General features: G+C 39.4%; 1 protein-coding gene across 1 annotated transcript in view; it reads right to left on the reverse strand.

Annotated features, from left to right (window-relative positions):
- Positions 1-306: 306 nt before the first annotated feature.
- The window catches only part of NECAB2 (N-terminal EF-hand calcium binding protein 2), a 2,586,853-nt gene continuing 2,567,940 nt past the window's right edge, over positions 307-19,219 (reverse strand). The window contains exon 13 of the mRNA XM_044081939.1: positions 307-1,285. Within this exon, the coding sequence (XP_043937874.1) occupies positions 1,257-1,285 (29 nt within the window). The 3' untranslated portion in view covers positions 307-1,256. The remainder of the gene's footprint in view (positions 1,286-19,219) is intronic.

The raw sequence follows: 19,219 nt of genomic DNA on the forward strand, positions 1-19,219 counted from the left end.
ACAGAAACAATGTAGAAATCATGAAAGTAACAAATATTAAAATGCAGGATGTCTAATGGAAATACGAATATAGAGATGCAGCATGCTTATAACAAAAAATTCAAACTACACATACAAGTAAAGTAGTTTGATAAACATTAGTATTAACATTTATAAGTATTGTGTTTCTTGCATTATTTGTTTGTTTTATTTAATAATTTTCAGAAGTGTAGGATTTGCTAGGATTGCATTTAACATCATGCACAAGCAGATTTGTTTAAAAAATATTGTATAAGTACAAGCACCTCACAAAAGAAAAGCAAAATACCAGTTTTAGAAGGACTTTATTTCAGGTTTTAATCTGTACATCACTCATTAATAAAATGTAGCAAACTGCATATAATACTGGCATCCAGCACTTGTACCACTTGCAATCAATAGAATTAATTTCTAACATGTACTACTGTTTATAATCAAATAATACAATTATAAGAGTATATAAATCATCATTGCCTACAACAATAAAATTCATTTGATTTTAATATAAAACGAAATGTGAAACAAATTTATTTATGAGCAGCAGGGCTAAATTCTACAACAAAGCCTTTGCAGTACATACCAAGCCTTATCGTGCATTTCTTAAGTACGAAATAACTTTTTTAATCAGAAATGTTAAAAAGCATGATGCAATTTTATTCTTTATTCTTTATTTCTATAGTCCATAAACATAAAATATATAAGAAACCAAAACGTAATAGCAAAACTAGGTCTGTGTTTTGAGAGGCCAATAGAAATCATACTTTTGGCCTTTTCCGTTTTCTTTAGTACAGACTACAAAATTATGGATTACACTGTATTTAAAATATAACACTTCTGTGCACTAGTTAGTTTTTCTACCTAAGCTCCTAACAACAAAGGTAGTAGAGATATTTTCAAGAGTTTAATGTAAGACACTTTCATATCATTGCAGTTTAAAAATTAAGTCTGTAAAAGCTACTAAAGTTTATATGGGTTTTTACATTATACTTCTGTATAGTCTTTGATTCTACCTGATTTGGTTTCGCAGAAGGATAATCCTTCATCTGAAATAGCAAGCTAAAACATTCCTGACATTCCTTTTTAAAAATTAACAAGACAACATTTGAAAAGAGTTCTTTAGAAAAATTACTTCTCTGTAGTTTTTGTGAGGTTCAGTATAACAGTGAACAAATGCAAGAGAAGAACGTCTGTAATTTGCATGATTTGTTCACCTCCATCGGTATATCTTCAAGTACGAGTCATTCTCTGTTCAAAGTACACCAAGCAGCTACCAAAATGGAAAAATGAAAAAAAGGAGTGTTAGTTATTAAACAATTAAAAAACTATTTAAAAAATGAAATCATATCATCATTGTTTTGATTAATCGTGCTAGATAAACTTTGGATACATATCTAGCTGTGTGTTTTATTAATAAATATTCTTAAAATATAGAGAACGTCAATATATAACAAACCTGCTGAGGAAAAATACCTGGGGGATATTCAGAAACTGTAGTACTTACATGATGCACTAAGGAATATTAGCTGGTGTTTTTTTTTTTTTGCTCTTTCCTTATTTTGCATATGAAGTGTTGCAAAATAATTAGTTAATATATCTCAAATGCATGTTTTTGTGCTTAAGTAATACATATCTAGTCACATTCAAGGAAAAATGGTAAAAATAAAGGCTGAAATTAATTAGCACTTCACATAAATGCTATAGTTTCTGTATACTCTCTAATATGAGAGTAAAAGAATGGGCTTTGACAAGGTTATTTGTATGAAAACATAAGCTTTTCACATGAATACCACTATATTCACTACTTGTTTAACGAATGGATTTTTACCCAGGTAGCTAACTCAGTCCTGAATGCACCCTAGTCACAGTCTCCTGTCCACTCTGTCAATGGCGTAACGCCATCTTTACTCATAGCTGTGTAACCATGAGAGATGGGGGTCCAGTATGGCCCTGGCTATAATGGAGGTTTAACTTGTGACCCGACTTCCTTATCCCTAGATAGACCTTCTATGCAGTGTTGCTGAGTTGCTAACACATGTAAACTCCTATACATGTTAGTGTAAGTAATTTCTTTGGAGCAAAACAGACACTACCACTTGGTCATTAGTGAAGTATAATGTTGCCATTGGAGCTCTATTTACCTCAAATTATGAGAGTGTTGGTCCATAACAACTGTACTTCCTCTCTCCAAGCTAGCCTCAAATGCTAGGGATACTAGTTGCATCCACCCCTCTAGTGGCATAAGCAGCAGTAAAACTCCTCTGACAATGGGCCATCATGCTACAACCACTTAATTTATGTTAGACAGGGTTAGCACTTTTACGTCATACTTTTTGTTTAAAATTTAGAACATTCTACAGCTATTTATTTATTTATTTGTTTGTTTATTTGCCATTTGTTAACCAGGTTAGTCCAACTGAGCCAGTGGCCCATTTTCAGTGGAGACCCAAGGAATAATGCTCTAACTTACAATACAAATACAATATACTTAATGAAACATTACAGAAGAAATTATATACATTACAGGAAATACAATTTTTGGACAGAGTAGAATGAAAAATAAATGGCATGCTTAGAAAATTGTTCTATAGTAATTACAGGCAGAACTACAAATAGGTTCATAGGTTCATAGGTTCATACTAGACTATCTGCCCAAGGGCATTTATAAGCCTAGCCCATAGTTGTGTGGCTTTCGCCACCCCTTTAGTTTGAATAAAACTATGCCTATTATTTTGCTGTGCCTCTGTCAAGCAGTGACACTGAAGTAATCCCTGGGGTATATCTGCGATCTCCCATCCATTGGTCAAGATTCCTCTTGAACAAGGCCAGCGAGGTGCTCTGCCTCACATGTACCGGGATTTTGTTCCACAGCATAGGGAGTCTCTGGGTGATGAATCTGTCCCTCCAGCACGTTCTATTAATAACCGTGTCAAGGTTTAAGTCTCCCGCCCTTGTGGTTCTGAGGGATCTAGATTTTTTGAGGTGAAGCATATTCATCAAGTCTGGGTTTGACATGGCCTTATATGTCAGGCACAGGTCACCTCTGAGCAAGCGGTATGAGACTGAATAGAGCTGGAGTTCTTTCAGTCGGGCAGCATAAGATATATTTTTGAGACCCTTTATCCATTTTGGTGAGGAACTTTTGGGGCCTTTCAAGCTGCAGCAGGTGTCGGGTCAGATGCATTCTGAACGAGGCATTGTACTCTATCATAGGTCTAATGAGTGATGAGTACAGGGGGACGATGACCTCCCTTGATCTAGATGTGAATCCCTTCATGATCAGGTGGGCAATATAGAAGGTTTTCCTAACTACTTTAGCAACATGAGTGTCAAACGAAAGGCTACTGTCAACCTGGGTCCCCAGATCCCTGATGACTTCTTCTGTGCTCAGTGGATTGCCACCTATATGGTAGCTAGGGGTAACCTTGTTTTTCCCAAAGGGTATGACTATGCATTTCTTGGCGTTTAACTTTAGGCCATGGCTCTGGCACCAGTTATCCGTTTCTGTGAGGCCCTTCTAAAGGATATCTGTGTCAGATGTGTTTTCGACTATGGCGCCCAGTTTGCAGTCATCTACAAACGTTGTCAGCCATAACCCTCCTGTGTTTGCTTGTACTTCAGAAAAGTAGATGCCGAACAAGAGTGGACCCAGGACTGAGCCCTGTGGGACACCACTTGTGACAGGCTTTGAGTCTGACATGGCTCCAGCAACTCTGACCCTGTGGGTTCTGTCACTTAGCCAGTTTGCAACCCATCTTGTGATGTATGGGTTTACATTCAAGCTGATGAGTTTTTCGATGATACCTGAGTGGGATATTGTGTCGAAGGCCTTTGCCAGGTCGAGGTAGGCTGTATGGACTGCCTTTCCCTCATCAATGGCCTTGGTGACTGTCTCGAAAAAGTCAACCAAGTTTAAGAGGCATGATCTGCCTTTGACAAAGCCAAACTGGGTTGGATCCAAAGTCTGCAAGTTCCCTATGTCTTTATTTATGAGTTCCATTATGATCCTCTCCATGGCTTTGCAGATAAGGCTTGTCAAGCTAATGGGGCAGTAATTTCCAGGGTCGGTGGAGGCACCGCCCTTGTGAAGTGGGACCATAGTCACCATGCGCCACTCCTTGGGTACGTATCCTGAGGTGAGGCTAAGATTAAACAGCTGTCCTAACTGTGGGTTTAATTCCTCGTTTAGTTCGTGGAGCACACAGCCGGGGACACCATCCGGTCCCATGGATGCTGTGTTTTTTGCCTTTGTGAGAGCAGTTCTCACCTGGGCGTTGGAGATGTTTGGGGGGCTACAATCCTCTGGTATAGATATCTCTCCTTTGGGGAGGAGGGGGGGGAGAAGTTTGCACTGAACCTGTCAGCCAGTATGTTGGCAATGTGTGTAGGTTCAGTAATCTTCACATCATTTTGAACTAATTCTGAGCATATCTGGGAGTTTTCTCCTAGGTTTCTAACATAGCTAAAGAAGGCCTTATGATTGTCTTTTGAGTCCTTGGCGATTTTTCTCTCAAAATTTGCCTTGGATGATTTTATGAGAGCTCTTAGTTTTTTACTTATAATGATCAAGGGTGTCTTACCTTTCAAGGATTTTGCTCTATCTTGTAGTAGCTTCCTCCTTTTGTTGTAGAGCCTGTTTATGGCTGGGGTCCACCAGACTGGACGCTTGCCTTTGGTACAGAGAGTCTTAGTTTTGTTTGGGATTGCCTGATCCATGCAGTCCTGTAGGTGCTGGTAGAAGGCATTTGTAAGTGATTCAGCGGTTTGAGTAATGTTTACCACTGGCTCAGGGGCCTTAAAGGAGACCACACTAGTTTTTAGAAGTGTGAAGTCGGCTTTTGAGAAGTTTTTCACTGTGGTCTTTTTTATTTCAGGTGGGGGCGGGATGAGGACCTCCAGCGAGATTAGTTTATGATCTGATCTCACCAGTGAGGGGTATACTTCCGGTGTTGAACATTTTGATCCCATGTTCGTGATGATGAGATCAAGTATGTTTTCTCCTCTTGTGGGGATGGTGACTAGTTGTTCCATGGCATTTGAGTTTATGAACTCCAGGAATCTTTGGATTAGAGTGTTTTGGCTTGAGTAGTGTTCCCAGTCTATATTAGGGTAGTTGAAGTCACCTAGTATGATGGTGTTTGGAGATACATTTATCCCCTCCAGTGTTTTCAGGAAGGCCATGTGAGGTTCCTGGGTTTGAGAGGGTGGCCTGTAACATGCTACAAATTGCAGAGCAGTCTTGCCTATGGTTAATTGCACCTGGATGGTCTCCGATGCATCGTGCATTGCCACCAACCTTGAGGTGTGGGTGTCCTTTATGAATATGGACACCCCCCCTCCTGAAGTTACACATTAGAATAAGCTTGGTATTATGTAAGGAGATGTATGTAGTAGAGAGACAAATATAGCTGGTATTGCTGCTGTCTATCAGAGTGCAAGAAGTTATTGTAAGAAGAGGTTTGAGAGTCGTAAGTTTCAGTAAGGAGTCAATGAAGACAGCTTAGGTAGCAATATGAGAGATAGCAAGGAGGTAAAGTGGAGGGAGTGGGGGATTAAGTAGGATCTTGACAATGGCATGTGCTGGAATTTAGGAGGAAATTTTTGAGTTTGGATTTAAAGAGATTTGTGCTAGTAATGGTTCATATGCTGGGCGGAGCTTGTTCCAAGCCTGAGGCACACTGCTTTTGTAATGACGTTTGCCAATAGTTTTGTTGGATTTGTAGGTGTCAAGTAAGTGCTGGTTTGAGATGCAGAGAGTGTGGGAAGGGCTGTAAAGGGATATTAGGAAGGAGAGAGAGAGGGACAGGCTAAGGGTTTGGAAAGACTATGAGAGAAGCAGGTGTTGGGGGAAATCCATCTAATGAAGTTGTTTTAAAACAAGGCAGTGATGTGATTTATAAGGTTGGTTACTGGCAGATCTTGCAATGCTGTAATAGGTTTGAAGGAGTTTGGCTAAAAGGGTGGATTGTAGATGAATAAAGATAAAAGAGCCTTATAGTAGACAAGGAAGGAGGAAAGCCTGAGCTAGAGTTTGTTTGGACTCAGGTGCTAGGCATTTTTATGTGTGATTTGTTTTTTTGACACAATGCTACATATGGACATCAAATTTTGACTGGTCATCAATTATAATGCTGAGGAGCATTGTATGTGGGTCAGCTTGAATAATGTGTTATCAAGAGAAGAAATGATGAAGGTGATTTTGAGGTGAGAGAGGGATTTGGGAAGAAAGTAGAAGTTTGGTTTTCTTGGGATTAAGTATCAGTTGGTTGTGGGCTAGCCATGTTTCTATGATCACAAAGGTATTTTGAGTGATAGAGAGGAGGTCAGAAATGCTGTTGTAACAAGAGATTAGAGTGGAATTTTCTGTGTATTGCATCAGGGTGGAGGTTGTACAGGAAGCATGTAGTTCATTGGTCAAAACATTAAAGAGTAGCAGGCCAAGAATGGAGCCTTGAGGGAGCCCAGTATGAATGGGTAAGAAAGGGGAGCAGGTGGAGTGCCATCTTATTGATGGTTATCTATTAGTAAGATAGATAGTGAACCATTTAATAGTAGAGGGGGATAGGTTGAGATCAGTTAGTTTAGTAAGAAGTTTAGAATGGGAGACTGTATCAAAAGCTTTTGAGAGGTTAAGAAAGAGGCAAGAAACAAATAGATTTTTGTCTCTGTCAGCAACAGTATACTGAACATAGGACAGAAGGGCAGGGGATGTACGATGATGGGGTCTGAATCTATACTGAGTAAGGGTTGGAGGTTTTCATCTATTAGGTATTTAAGTAGCTGTTTGTGTATGCATTTTTCAAGGTGTTTAGATAGTGGAGAGAGGGTGGCAATAGGACTGTAGTTGGATGGTTAATTGCTGTTGCCTCTTTTCTGTAATGGACTGGTTTAGAAAGATTTCCATATGTCTTGGAAGGTAGATGCCTGTATAGATCTATTAATCAAAATGGAAACTGGGTAGGCTATTGAGTGAGCAGCAAATTTAAGAAAGAGGGGAGGAATGTTGTCAGAGGAGGGGGAGCATGGTTTTAAGTTAAGTAGAAGAGCTTTTATGTAAGAAGTTAGGATGGGGTTTAGTGTGAAAGAGCTGTTACTGGTAGTACTGGGAATGGTATGTGTGAGATTATGATTTTTACCATTTTGGTTTAGTTTTCAGATAGATTCTATGAAATAGGACTTAAGAAGAGTGGTGATTTCAAACGGAGTTTTTTTCAGGGTAGGGGCTGGTGTGGTAGCGTTACCTGAGTGCAGGATTTTATTAATGGAGTGCCAGAATTTTTTAGGGTAAGAGTTATGGGTGAATTGGACATTATAATAGAATTTGTGGACCAATTTATGGAATTGAGGATGTTGTTGAAGGTATCATTATTAAAAGAGATGAGGTTGCGACATTCTCTGAAGAGATAGAGCTTAGGTACCTGAATAGAGTGTCTGTGTACTCGGATAGGAAGGTGGCAGCTTAGGCAGTCTGGTAGGGTAGTAGGGTTTTGATAGAGGTTAGAGTCTGATGTTAGAATCCAATCCAAGGTGGAGGTATTGTTACTATTTTTGTTGAAGCAAGTGGGTGTAGTAATTAGTTGATGAAAACCATAAAGGTTGATATTGAGGGAAGGGCTGGTAGTAGATAATTTTTGCCAGTCAATATTAATGCCTTCTAACAGGATGGTTTCATAGGGACTATGGAGTGACATCCATGAGAGGACAGATTGGAAGACAGAAATGTTGTTTCCTGGTGGGATAGAGATAGAAGCAATGGCAATTTTTTTTTGGGGGGGGTAGTTCACCTGGGTGGTAATTTGGGTGGGTTATGTGTAAAGGGAATAAATTCAGGTGCTCGGAGTACATGATTGCAACTCCACCACCTTTACTGGTGGTTCTGTCTTGATGGTACATGTAGTTGGGGGAGTAAGAGTTTAGTGTCGGAGATATGGGGTTGTAACCAAGTTTTAGATAGGGTTATGATGTGTGGGGAGTAAAGGATTTTCCAGGAATGTAGTTCTGAAGTTTTGTTAGGTAAGCTTTGTATATTAACTGAGTATATATAGCAAGGTGTTTTGCACTGGGGAGGAGACAGTTGTTGCTGGTGGCAGATAGGTTGGTGGAGCAATTTTTTGGGGAGGGGGACCTGGATTGGTGTGGATGTCCCCATCAAGTAGAAGTGTGTTTGAAAGAGGGGGTGGTGTTGCAAGGTAGTAGTAGTGATGAAATATTTTGAACTTTGGTTTAGGGGATATGGATTTGTGTGTAAAGACTGTGCTTATGAAGTTGGGTAGAGGAGTTATTTAAGACAGATGGAGAGCTAGTGTGGGTAAAGGAGGGTTCATTTTGTAGTACAGAATGTGTAGTAATAGTCAGAGGTTGGAAATGAAGGAGTTGTGTATGGTAGGAAGTTAGGAATGAAAGGTAGAGGAGAGGAGTAAATTGGGTAAGATGTAGAGAAGAGCTATGGTATGAGGCAGAGATTTGAAATGCAGCATTAGAGTGATTTGAGACAGAATAATGGTTATTTAATTTACCTTTAATTGCAGGATGGAATATGAAGGTGTGTTTGGAGATAGTTAAGTATGCTGACCTGCTTAGCTAAGTGAAGTCAGTGGAGTGGTAAAGGGAAATAGGAGGAATATTGTGAGGCAGATGTGATAGGATTGGATAATTAATTACAGTGGGCTGGGTGGTAGCTGTGAGCAGAGAGTATAAAGTAAATGAATAAGGGGTGGGAGGTAATGGGGTAGAGTAGAGAGCAGACTGAGCCCAGAGCGAAGAGGAGGGTGGATACAGTGAGTTGACCCGCCCTACCTGCAGTCCATGCTGTGCATCTAGAAAAGGAAAAAAATCAGTTGCACTGAAAGTAAAATCAGTATGCATACGCCCAAACCAATATATTATGAGTATGTTAACAAATTGAGGGGATTTATAATATATTGTCTTTTAACTTTTTAAATTTAAGCAGGGAAATCCAGAAAATAGGTGAGTGTACAAGGGGAGTTAGGCGAGAAAACAAATCCAAAAAAAAAAAAAAAAAGTCCATTTCTAGTAATTATCAGTAAGGGCTAGTGCCAGATACATGAGGCAGTCAAAGGTAAAAAAAAAATGCAGCTGAGTATGGAATAAAGAATAAAAGGGGGGGGGGAGACCTCAGTAGTGTGCATGCCTTTACAGTATATTATTCAATTAGCCATTAAACAAGTTAGAAATACAAATATTTATCTTATATCAATTGTTTGCACACACAAGTGGAATTGCAGTGAGAAATGTACTGTGTAGGAGAAATTGCAGTTGTTAATCACGTAGGCATGGTACTCTTGCTCAAGAGGAATTTCAGTTGTTTTGGGCTGCTGAGTTCTTTAAGAGTGGTGACTTAACCTTTACTGCTACTTTCCTTGGAAGTAGTTACTGGAGAAGCTAAAAATCTCCACAGATCCATCAAGACATGCTATAGCCATTTGGTCTGTGTGACTGCTGTAAGACATGCAGTGCATTGCAGATGGGACATAGCTGAAGAAACTGAACTGGTGAAACTTGAACTCCCCCATCACTGCACAAAAACACACAGCAGGAAGGGAAATGAAGGGAAGAAATCAAATGGCATCATGGAAGTATCGAACAGAGAAAACTTAAGTTCTCACAGGGGTCTGATACTCTGACCAGCCTTCACATGGGGATTCAGGATTACAGTACCCACAAATCAAACTACAGTGACCTGCAGTTCTTAAGTTTTACTTAGTGAAGTTTATTAAGCAAGGAAACATCCACTCAAACTGAATTAAATGTAAAAAATGATATAAAAACACATTTATTTATTAATTTACTTAACATTTGTTAACCGGGAAAGTCCAACTTGGAACAAAGCCAATTTTCAACAGAGGCCCGGGGAGAAAGGCTCCAGATGCATGTCTTTGTAATGTGGGAGGAAACTGGAGAACCCTAAATATGAATATCATTTAATGGTATAGAAATCACACCCTTAAATGTTATAAAACTTATAAAGATATTGTAGCCTAGTTTTGTCCTTTGTTGGATTTTGCACAAGCTGATTTTGTTGATCTCTCTGAAATTAAAAAAAAATACTGAGCATTAGTTACATGACCTGATTCTGAATAACAATTCACAAAATTATGTTTACTAATTAAAACTTCAGATCCTGTTCCTTTCATTCATATGATACAACGTATGGATCTTATTGGATCCAAGGCATCAAAACTAGTGCTCCAGCCTTGAACCCTTTTAAGAAATATTTTTCCATGATGTCCCTTGTGTGTAAAAATATTTCAGATCTTTTCTGCCACCACAGCTGTTATAACTCCATGACAGCTAAATATTCTCTCTCATATTTTAGCAATTTTCTTTGTATTTTGAGAGAGCAGTCAGCAAACTTGGGAAAACTTTTACTCTGTACAGATTCCTTCCTTGTCCCTCTTCAACATCGAGTATTTTGCTATTACTGTTATTCTACTTATCTTTATTTATTAATAGTTTTAGTTAAGAGTGTAACTTGGCATAGTGTTTCATAGATTAATTCAAAGTTGTTCATATAGTGTGTGAAGTTTTACAAAGAAGTGCTGGTCTTAGCATCTCCTTAAGAGATTGGTAGTTTTTAGTGTGCGTGATATATTTATTACTATTTCTTAGTATGACTTTGTTTGGCTTATGTGTGGAGTTACTAGAAAAAAAAAAGCTTTAACAAGTAGCAGAAATGCAGCCATAAACTTCCACCCCAAGACACATATGAGTTGTGCATCATATGATTGACAGTGGAGTATTTTTTCACCAAGAGTGCTATTTGCAAAGCCTTCTGGCCTCATGTTCTGTCTAACAAGAAAATACGTTTATTATCAAAGGGCTTTTACCCCCAGATCCAGAGGTCAAAACGCCCAGGATATCATCCAATAAAGACAAATTGATAGAAAAACATAGATCTGAGATGGAGTTAAAGACTTGGTATTGAGTCAATGGCTCCAAGACATACTTAGTACCAAGACAGTCAAGTTCAGTGCATCTGAATGGATCCCTCAGTTACCAAGATATCCTTTGAATTCTATGGCTGTTTTTCTTTCTAAATCATTTTAAATAAAGGTGACTATACTTTGCACACCCTGGATATGCACAGACAACTTAGATTCTACCTGCAAAGAGCCAAATCCTTCAAGAAGGACTCAACTCTTTGCAGTCAGTAAACTTGTGTCAAATGTAACCAAAGATACTTGCTCCAGGTGGCTTTTGGATTGCATTTCCCATGTTTATTCAGCTCACAGTTGCCTATAACAATGCAAACCTAAAGCACAATCCCCCAGATCTATTGCCACCTCACAGCCTTCTTCATTAATTCTTCAGTTAATGTGATTTTTTCAGTAGTACATTTCTTAAACATTGCAAATTAGATGCCATATTAAGGTCTATGGCTTCATTTGGAGCCAGTATCCTCAGAGGTCTTCTGTCATGACGCAGCCTGAGTATCTTGTATGTGGGGATTCTGACCCATAAGTCAGATCAGACAAAAGGAATGAATAGGATATGGTAGTTATGTACTTACCGTAACTCTGTAGCCTTTCATTCTTCTGTGCAACATGACAACCTGCCCTCTATCCCGTTTCCAAGTTATCATTTTGTAGGATCTGAAGGACAGCTCTATATTTGTCATGGTCTACACTGATTCCACATTTTATAATTGGCACCAAACTTGATCTGAGCTATTTTCAAACACTGGGGAATTATGGGAAAATATTTCTTAAAGGGGCTCAAGGTTGGAACACTAGCTTTGCTGGCTTGGATATGACAAGCAGCTTGAGGACCCATAAGTCACTTTGGATGGATGGGAATGAAAACGTCAAGCATTATGGTAAGTGCATAACTACCATTCTTATGTGGCAATCATAAGGAAATTGTGTGTGTGTGTGTGTGTGTGTGTGTGTGTGTGTGTGTGTGTGTAAGACAAGTTGTTTTATTACTTAAAATCACAGTAGTAGGGATGTCTTGCCACTTGAGCACTTTGAGGAGCATCAAATAGACAATAAAGTAGCATAGCTCTTGTATTGGGCATTTTGTGACCTAAATAAAACGTGACTTTTAGTGTTTAAAAGTAATCTTTCTTAATTGTGCTACTTTGGGCGATTTGAATGTCACAAAACTTAATTTCAGCTGTGTGATTTCAGTGAACTAACAGCATATAACAACTTATTAGCACAATAAATCAGGACAAAGCCTAAAATTATTAGGGGGGGGGGGTAAAGGTTCAAAAATAATGGAAGATTTTAAATATGGCTCTTATAAACCTAAAACATGGCTAGAAATATATTACCATGCATTTTCTAAAGGATACGATGTCGGAAACGCAAATGTATGACATTCAGTAACTTTAATCCTTGGTGATTTACCAGAAAAACACACATTTTCTGAGGAACTGACCAAAAATATGAGGCAAAAATCTGTACAGTTGAGAGATATGAAACATACTACAGTAGGAATGCAGATACTGAAGTGTAGATGTGATGTGACATCCTCTAGAGGAAAAGCATATGTTTCCTGTTACATTAATATTAATGAATGATTTTATCATCTTTTTTTTAGTAGTGATTGATGTTCACCATTTTCTACCACTGAATATTTTATTTAAATGAAGCAATGTAAAACAATAAAACTGCCTTCCAAATTTTTTTTTTTATTATTAATGTGAAAAAGACTGGCCTTATTTGCTTACTTACTTTTTTATTAACATGGAAAAACTAAAGTCAATATGTATTATGTGGCAATTAATGAAGAAACATGGGTAGAGACCAAATTCTACTTTTATAAAAAAATGGCTTGCTTTTTTATTACATTCACTGCTGTTCTCTTGGATGCCCACTTGTGATCATTACCTGTTGTAAAGATATAAACTGTGGTCATCTATTGCTCTTGTAGCATAATGGTAGATGGTCTCCTTAAGGATACTAACCCAATAACAAAGAAGGAGTTCAAAGTTAGGGACAGCAGAACACTTAAAAATGTAAAGGCTACTGCCCTGATGAAGAGGAGATTTGTAACATTAGGGTCTGAAGATGACCCTGAGAGGACTCTAGAAGGAGTTACCTAGAACAGGAAGAACAATAGTGATCCAGAAAGTAGCTGATTGAAGGAAGGGAGGTGAATCCTTTCAAGGAGAAGACATATGGATTTAGCCCTTTCTCTGAGGAAGGATGAAACATTTTGATTTATTGTGATTGGTGGAATTTTAAAGAGAGCTACTGTATTGCTGTGAGGTCCTGTAAGTACTGATCCAGTCTTGTCTTTTCCGTCTGGGTTCAGCAGGTGGGTTATTGGATCTGAGACCAGCCATGTCTAAAATACTTCTGACCCCTGAGCTCTGCCTCCTCTACACATGATCCTTGCTCTACTAGGATTACGTCAGATCTCATTTGTTGTCTCCCTAGACAGCAGTTTAGTCTTGCTCTTTGTTGGGGTGTACACTTCTGTACTATTTGTTAGCTAAACATTCTTTTCCCTTTCCTCTACCCTAGTTTTTATTAGTAATGTGTGGTGTTTTTGGTGTGCTTTACTGTTAGCATAAGGGTTAGGTCATGTACGTTTGGTATGTTAGGTATAGGTAGAGTGTTTCATTTGTGACCTTTCCTGTCTTATGTGCTTTAGGTTTTATAAAGACTGTGTGCTTTTCATACTTAGTAGGATAGTGTGTGCTGGTTTGTAGTTTTATAGTTATCATACATTTTTAGTGTGGTAGGGATAAAGGCTTCAAGATATGTGTGGTGTGTGGCCACAAGTTCCCTTTCCGAGATGCACATGACTGGTGCATTTATTGTCTTGGGGCCACTCACCTCAACATGAACTGTGCTATTTGTGAGAGTTTTGGCACCTAAGCCATTAATGAGATAAGGTTCAAGTTATTCCCCAACAGTCTGCTGCCAGCTGGTGATTCTTTCTCCTCTTATGCTCTGACTGGTAGGGTTGATAAAGGAGATTGGGAGCATAAGGAGGAATCTAAGGATCCTCAAACCTTTGAAAGAGGACTGAAAATGATCATCTCCCAGTTCATTGTATCCACTTAATCTGAAGTTCTCAAGATCTTTGGCTCCTCCGGTGGTCTTGTCACTGTCATCAGATACAAAAACTTGGACCAGATCACCAGTGTCACTGAGTATGGGGAAGGCTCCTTACCTTACACTCAGTGTCCTGAGACCTTTCTTGTTGAAAGGATTTCCCTTGGGAAAGAGTTTTTCACCCTTCTTCCCTCTACTCTGCAAGAGTCTTCTCCAGAGTCAACTCCTTCTCTGTCCTGGTTCCAATCATCTCTGGTTCGGGTCCAGTCCTCACAACTGTCAACCACAGATGAGCCTCCAAGCCTCCATCAGTGGCTTCATCAGCTTGGTTGTTCTGATTGGCTGGGAGTTTAAGAATCACTGACTTGGAGCAGGTCTTTCCTACAAGCCCAGATGCATTTAGGGCTGATCCCTTTAGCTTTGGATCCTTGACCTGAGGCTTCGGCACTAACAAGCTTGGTTGAGGTTATCAGAGATGGTTGCCTAACCAGCCCTAGGGTCAGATCTGATGGCTTTGTCATTATTGGTTCTAACCCTTGCCTTACTTTCCTTGAGTCCCAGTGGTGTCACAACTAAGTGAACTTTGGGGCTGACACTTCAAGTCAGGGATTTCTAGGTAGACATCTGTCCTTTTGGTTTCAGAGTTGTCCCTCCCACTTGGTGCCTTGATTCTTGATAGTTTGGCTCGGGAGTCTGGTTTATCCTTAGGATATTTGGATCATAGGTGTATGGGCTTGGCGGCAGCATTGTTAGCCTCTGCTTTTGATGTTATAGAGAGGATGTTTTCCCATCAGGAAACAAGGTGGTTGATGACAAACAGTATCCCTGTGTTATTAATATCTGTGCTTGTGGACATTTATCTGTCTGCTCCAGGACAGCCCAATCCTGTTGATCTCCAATCTGATCTGCACTCACAGCCCCCTTCCTCTTCTGCTTTCACCCCAGATACTCCAGGGTTGGATGTTTAAGGCAACAGGTGGTGAAAAAGGAAGCACCTAGATTCCCCAGAGGAATTCCTCACCAAGGATACAGACATCAATGAAGTTGAGGTGTCCTCTAAATCTCTCTATGATGATTTTTTTTGGCAAACTTTTGGAGCTGTAGCACCTACATGAGATTGAATTACTGATGCTTCATTCTGGAGGGGTTGCTAGTTTTGGAGGTCTTTGGGGTGGCACTTGCATGACCTGGTTAGTTCCCCCTCTGGATGTGCTTCTTGACTTGGTGTTCCAGAGGGCATGGTGGAAGCCTAATATGGTGGAACCAATTATAAAGAAACCAGATAAGCTTCTGTCCCCTCCTAAGGACTGGCAACACTGGATTAAGAGTCCTGTCATTGATAGTGTTGTGGTGGCAGCAACCACTAAGAAGCACATCTTGGAAGAGAGTCCATCAGTTCCAACCCTGAATAGGGAATCTTGGGTGGTGGACCAGTTAGGGAAGTGATCCTATGCCACAGCCATATTCACACTGGCAGTATCAAACTACCTTACTCACTTGATGAGACTTCAGCAAGACATTGTGTCAGAAGTGTCAAGAGTGGCTAATATACAACAGATTCTGAAATCTCAAAAGACTCTGTAGACTCAGTTGTCCACATTGCAGTCTGTTGCTAACATGTCCATGCATCTGTTTTCTAATACAGCTGATGGCACGTCCTGAGGGATTACCATGTGTTGCCATGCTTGGATGAGACTGTGTAATTTTGTGGACTGATTCAAGGCATCCATTATTAACACCCCCTATGATGGCTTTTTACTTTCTGGGCCTAAAGTTAAGGACACTTTGACAAAGAGCAAGCAGGATGGAAAAATGTCTGCCATTGGACTGCATTTTTCTACTTCTCAATGGATCATCTCTCAGAACCAGAAGGGGTAAAATGTCTCTTCTTTAGAAAAGCACAGCAGTCTTTTCAGGAAGCTTCTGCAGAAGTTTCCCTCTGTGGCTAATAAATAACAGGAAACATATAAGTGTGGCTTTTGCCACGAGTACAAGTATATTTTGGAAGTAGCAAAATTACTACTGGTGTCCATAACAAAACCTATGTATCTAGTAAACATTTTAATTGTGGAAGTACTGGTCTTACAGTCAGCATCCATATTTGAAAATACGATCCAATCAAGTTTCACCTGACATAACAGCAGAACTGAAAAGTGCAGCATGGAGACCAAGGAAATCAAAATAAATATGCAAACTGGCAGAAGAGATGAGATGACATGTTTTTAAGTGCAGGATGGACAAATGAGCCAGCATTTCAAGAAAGAACATTTCTGAGAGAAGAGCCTAAGCTATCTAATTTCTTGAATTTACTCTTTCATATCCTGAGTGTGAGGTAATTGCTTATGAAGCAGTATTTGAGCTGCATGAATTTACTGGGAAGTTAAATCTAGATACAGTGTTTTCCATAGAATGAACAGTATATGCTGATTCCTTAAGAAGTAAAACCACAAACTTTTTCATGTAATATGTGAGGACATTTGTAATATAGGGGTCTATATCACATTATCGAAGTTTCAGAACTTCGAACACCATATGATCAAAGTATTGAAACTTTGAAAATGTAAAAAAAAAATAAAAAACAAATTTAACTTCTGTAAGAAGGGAGGCAAGCCCCCCTGCACCCCCTCTACTTAAATATACTAACTCCGAGATCGAGCTACAGCATAGGAAAGGGAAACCTTCCCTTTCCTGCACCTAACTCTGTTAAAGTGCGATCTCACAATTGGAATATTTAAGTAGCGGGGGGTGCAGGAGGGCTTGCCCCCCCCCCCGCTTACAGCAGTTAGATTTGTTTTATTTGTTTTTTATTTAATTAATTATTTTATTTTATTTTTTTCGAAGTTTCAGTACTTCGAGCATATGGTGTTCAAAGTTATGAAACTTTGATAATGTAATATAGACCCATAATAAAGGACTCTCAAATTCATGACATTATTTTAATAACAATAGTAAGGTAAAAGGATTATCAATTAATTTGCTTAGAGCATTCAGCTGTTTATCATTAAACAAAGTGATAAACATAGCTTGACATGTCACAACTACAGATTATCACTGCTGTTATATGTTTATCATGGAGAATGATCTAGCTTTAATTATAAATTTAGCTAATTACAATGTGCAAAATGTCATTGATGCGCATTTCTCTGAATGGAACTGAACAACATCTTTAAGAGTATCTTACATTGCTACATCCACAGTTTGAGTTCTGCAATATCTTCTCAAGGTACACAATGTGTTTATGACCCCCTCCTCCCCCCAGCATAAGACCTGCAATTGCAGGTGTGAGTTATTTAACCAAACCTTTCTTCATCTATGTTAATGCCAAGCTGAAAACATTTTCTTTGCAATCTACAAATTTAAGGGTTGTGGCCAATTTTACTGAACTATTAGGGATTTTATTATCAGAGAAAAGATATATGCTATGTTGCTATGATGTCTGTTTTCCATACATGTCTGCTTCATTTTATGAAGGTATTATGGGTGTTCCTTGAGTCCTATTTAAGCACTATCCGTAAAGTAATAAGAAAATGAATGTTTCAGTTTTCCAATATGACTGCACACTGATCAACAGCTTCATTTTAGCTCTTACAGTGTGAAAAAAAGAACACCAGTACTTTTCTCAGTTTTAGTAAAATTCAGTTACTGACTAGTAGGTACACTGCCTGGATGCTAGCAAAGAAGAAACTTAGAGTGCCTGAAAGAAAATCAGCTAGAAAATGTGAAGAGAAAACACTGACTGGGAAGAATCCTGTACATGTTCAGCAAAAAGCAGTCTAAGCTGTAGTTTTAGTATAAAAGATAGCTTCCAGCAATGTAGAGGAAAAATAAATCAAACATGCTCAGAGATGATTAAATTAAATGAAACATTTCTTGTTCTTCTTTCAGCTGTTCCCGTTAGGGGTCACCACAGCGGATCACCTGTTTCCATTTCTTTCTGTCCTCTGCATCTTGCTCTGTCACACCAACCACCTGCATGTCCTCTCTCACTACATCCATAAACCTTATCTTAGTCCTTCCTCTCTTCCTGTTACCTGGTAGCTTCATCCTTAGCATCTTTTTCCCAATATACTCCGCATCTCTTCTCAGCACATGTCCAAACCAATGTAATCTTGCCTCTCTGGCTTTATCACCAAACCTTCCAACCTGGGATGACCCTCTAATATAATTATTCCTAATCCTGTCCACCCTCGTCACTCCCAGTGCAAATCTTAACATCTTTAACTCTGCCACATCCAGCTCAAACTCCTGCCTTTTTGTCAATGCTACTGTCTCCAACCCATATAACATAGCTGGTCTCACTACCCTCTTGTAGACCTTCCCTTTCTCTCTTACAGGTACTCGTCTGTCACAAATCACTCCTGACACTCTTCTCCACCCACTCCATCCTGCATGTACTCTCTTCTTCACCTCTCTTCCACACTCACCGTTAATAAGAACTATTGACCCCAAGTATTTAAACTCATCCACCTTCGCCACCTCTACTCCTTGCATCCTCACCATTCCTCTATCCTCCCTCTCATTCACACACATATATTCTGTCTTAGTCCTGCTGACCTACATTCCTCTTCTCTCTAGAGCATATCTCCATCTCTCCAGGGTCTCCTCCACCTGTTCCCTACCCTCACTACAGATCACAATGTCATCTGCAAACATCATAGTCCATGGGGACTCCTGTCTGATCTCATCTGTCAACGTGTCCATCACCACTGCAAATAAGAAAGGGCTCAGAGCTGATCCTTGATGTAACCCCACCTCCACCTTAAATGCATCCGTCACTCCCACTGCAGACATCACCGCTGTCACACTACCCTTGTACATATCCTGTACCACTCTTACATACTTCTCTGACACTCCTGACTTCCTCATACAATACCACAACTCCTCTCTAGGCACCCTGTCATATGCTTTCTCCAAGTCTACAAAAACACAATGCAACTCCTTCTGATATTCTCTGTACTTCTACATCAACACTCTCAGAGCAAACATCGCATCTGTAATGCTCTTTCCTGGCATGAAACCATACTGCTGTTCACTAATCATCACATCCCTTCTTAACCTAGCTTCCACTACTCTTTCCCATAGCTTCATGCTGTGACTGATCAATTTAATCCCTCTGTAGTTACTACAGCTCTGCAAATCACCCTTATTCTTAAAACTCGGCACCAAAACACTTT

Source organism: Protopterus annectens, chromosome 8.part1, assembly GCF_019279795.1.
Source record: "Protopterus annectens isolate FY-2018-M chromosome 8.part1, PAN1.0, whole genome shotgun sequence".
Lineage (NCBI taxonomy): Eukaryota > Metazoa > Chordata > Ceratodontiformes > Protopteridae > Protopterus > Protopterus annectens.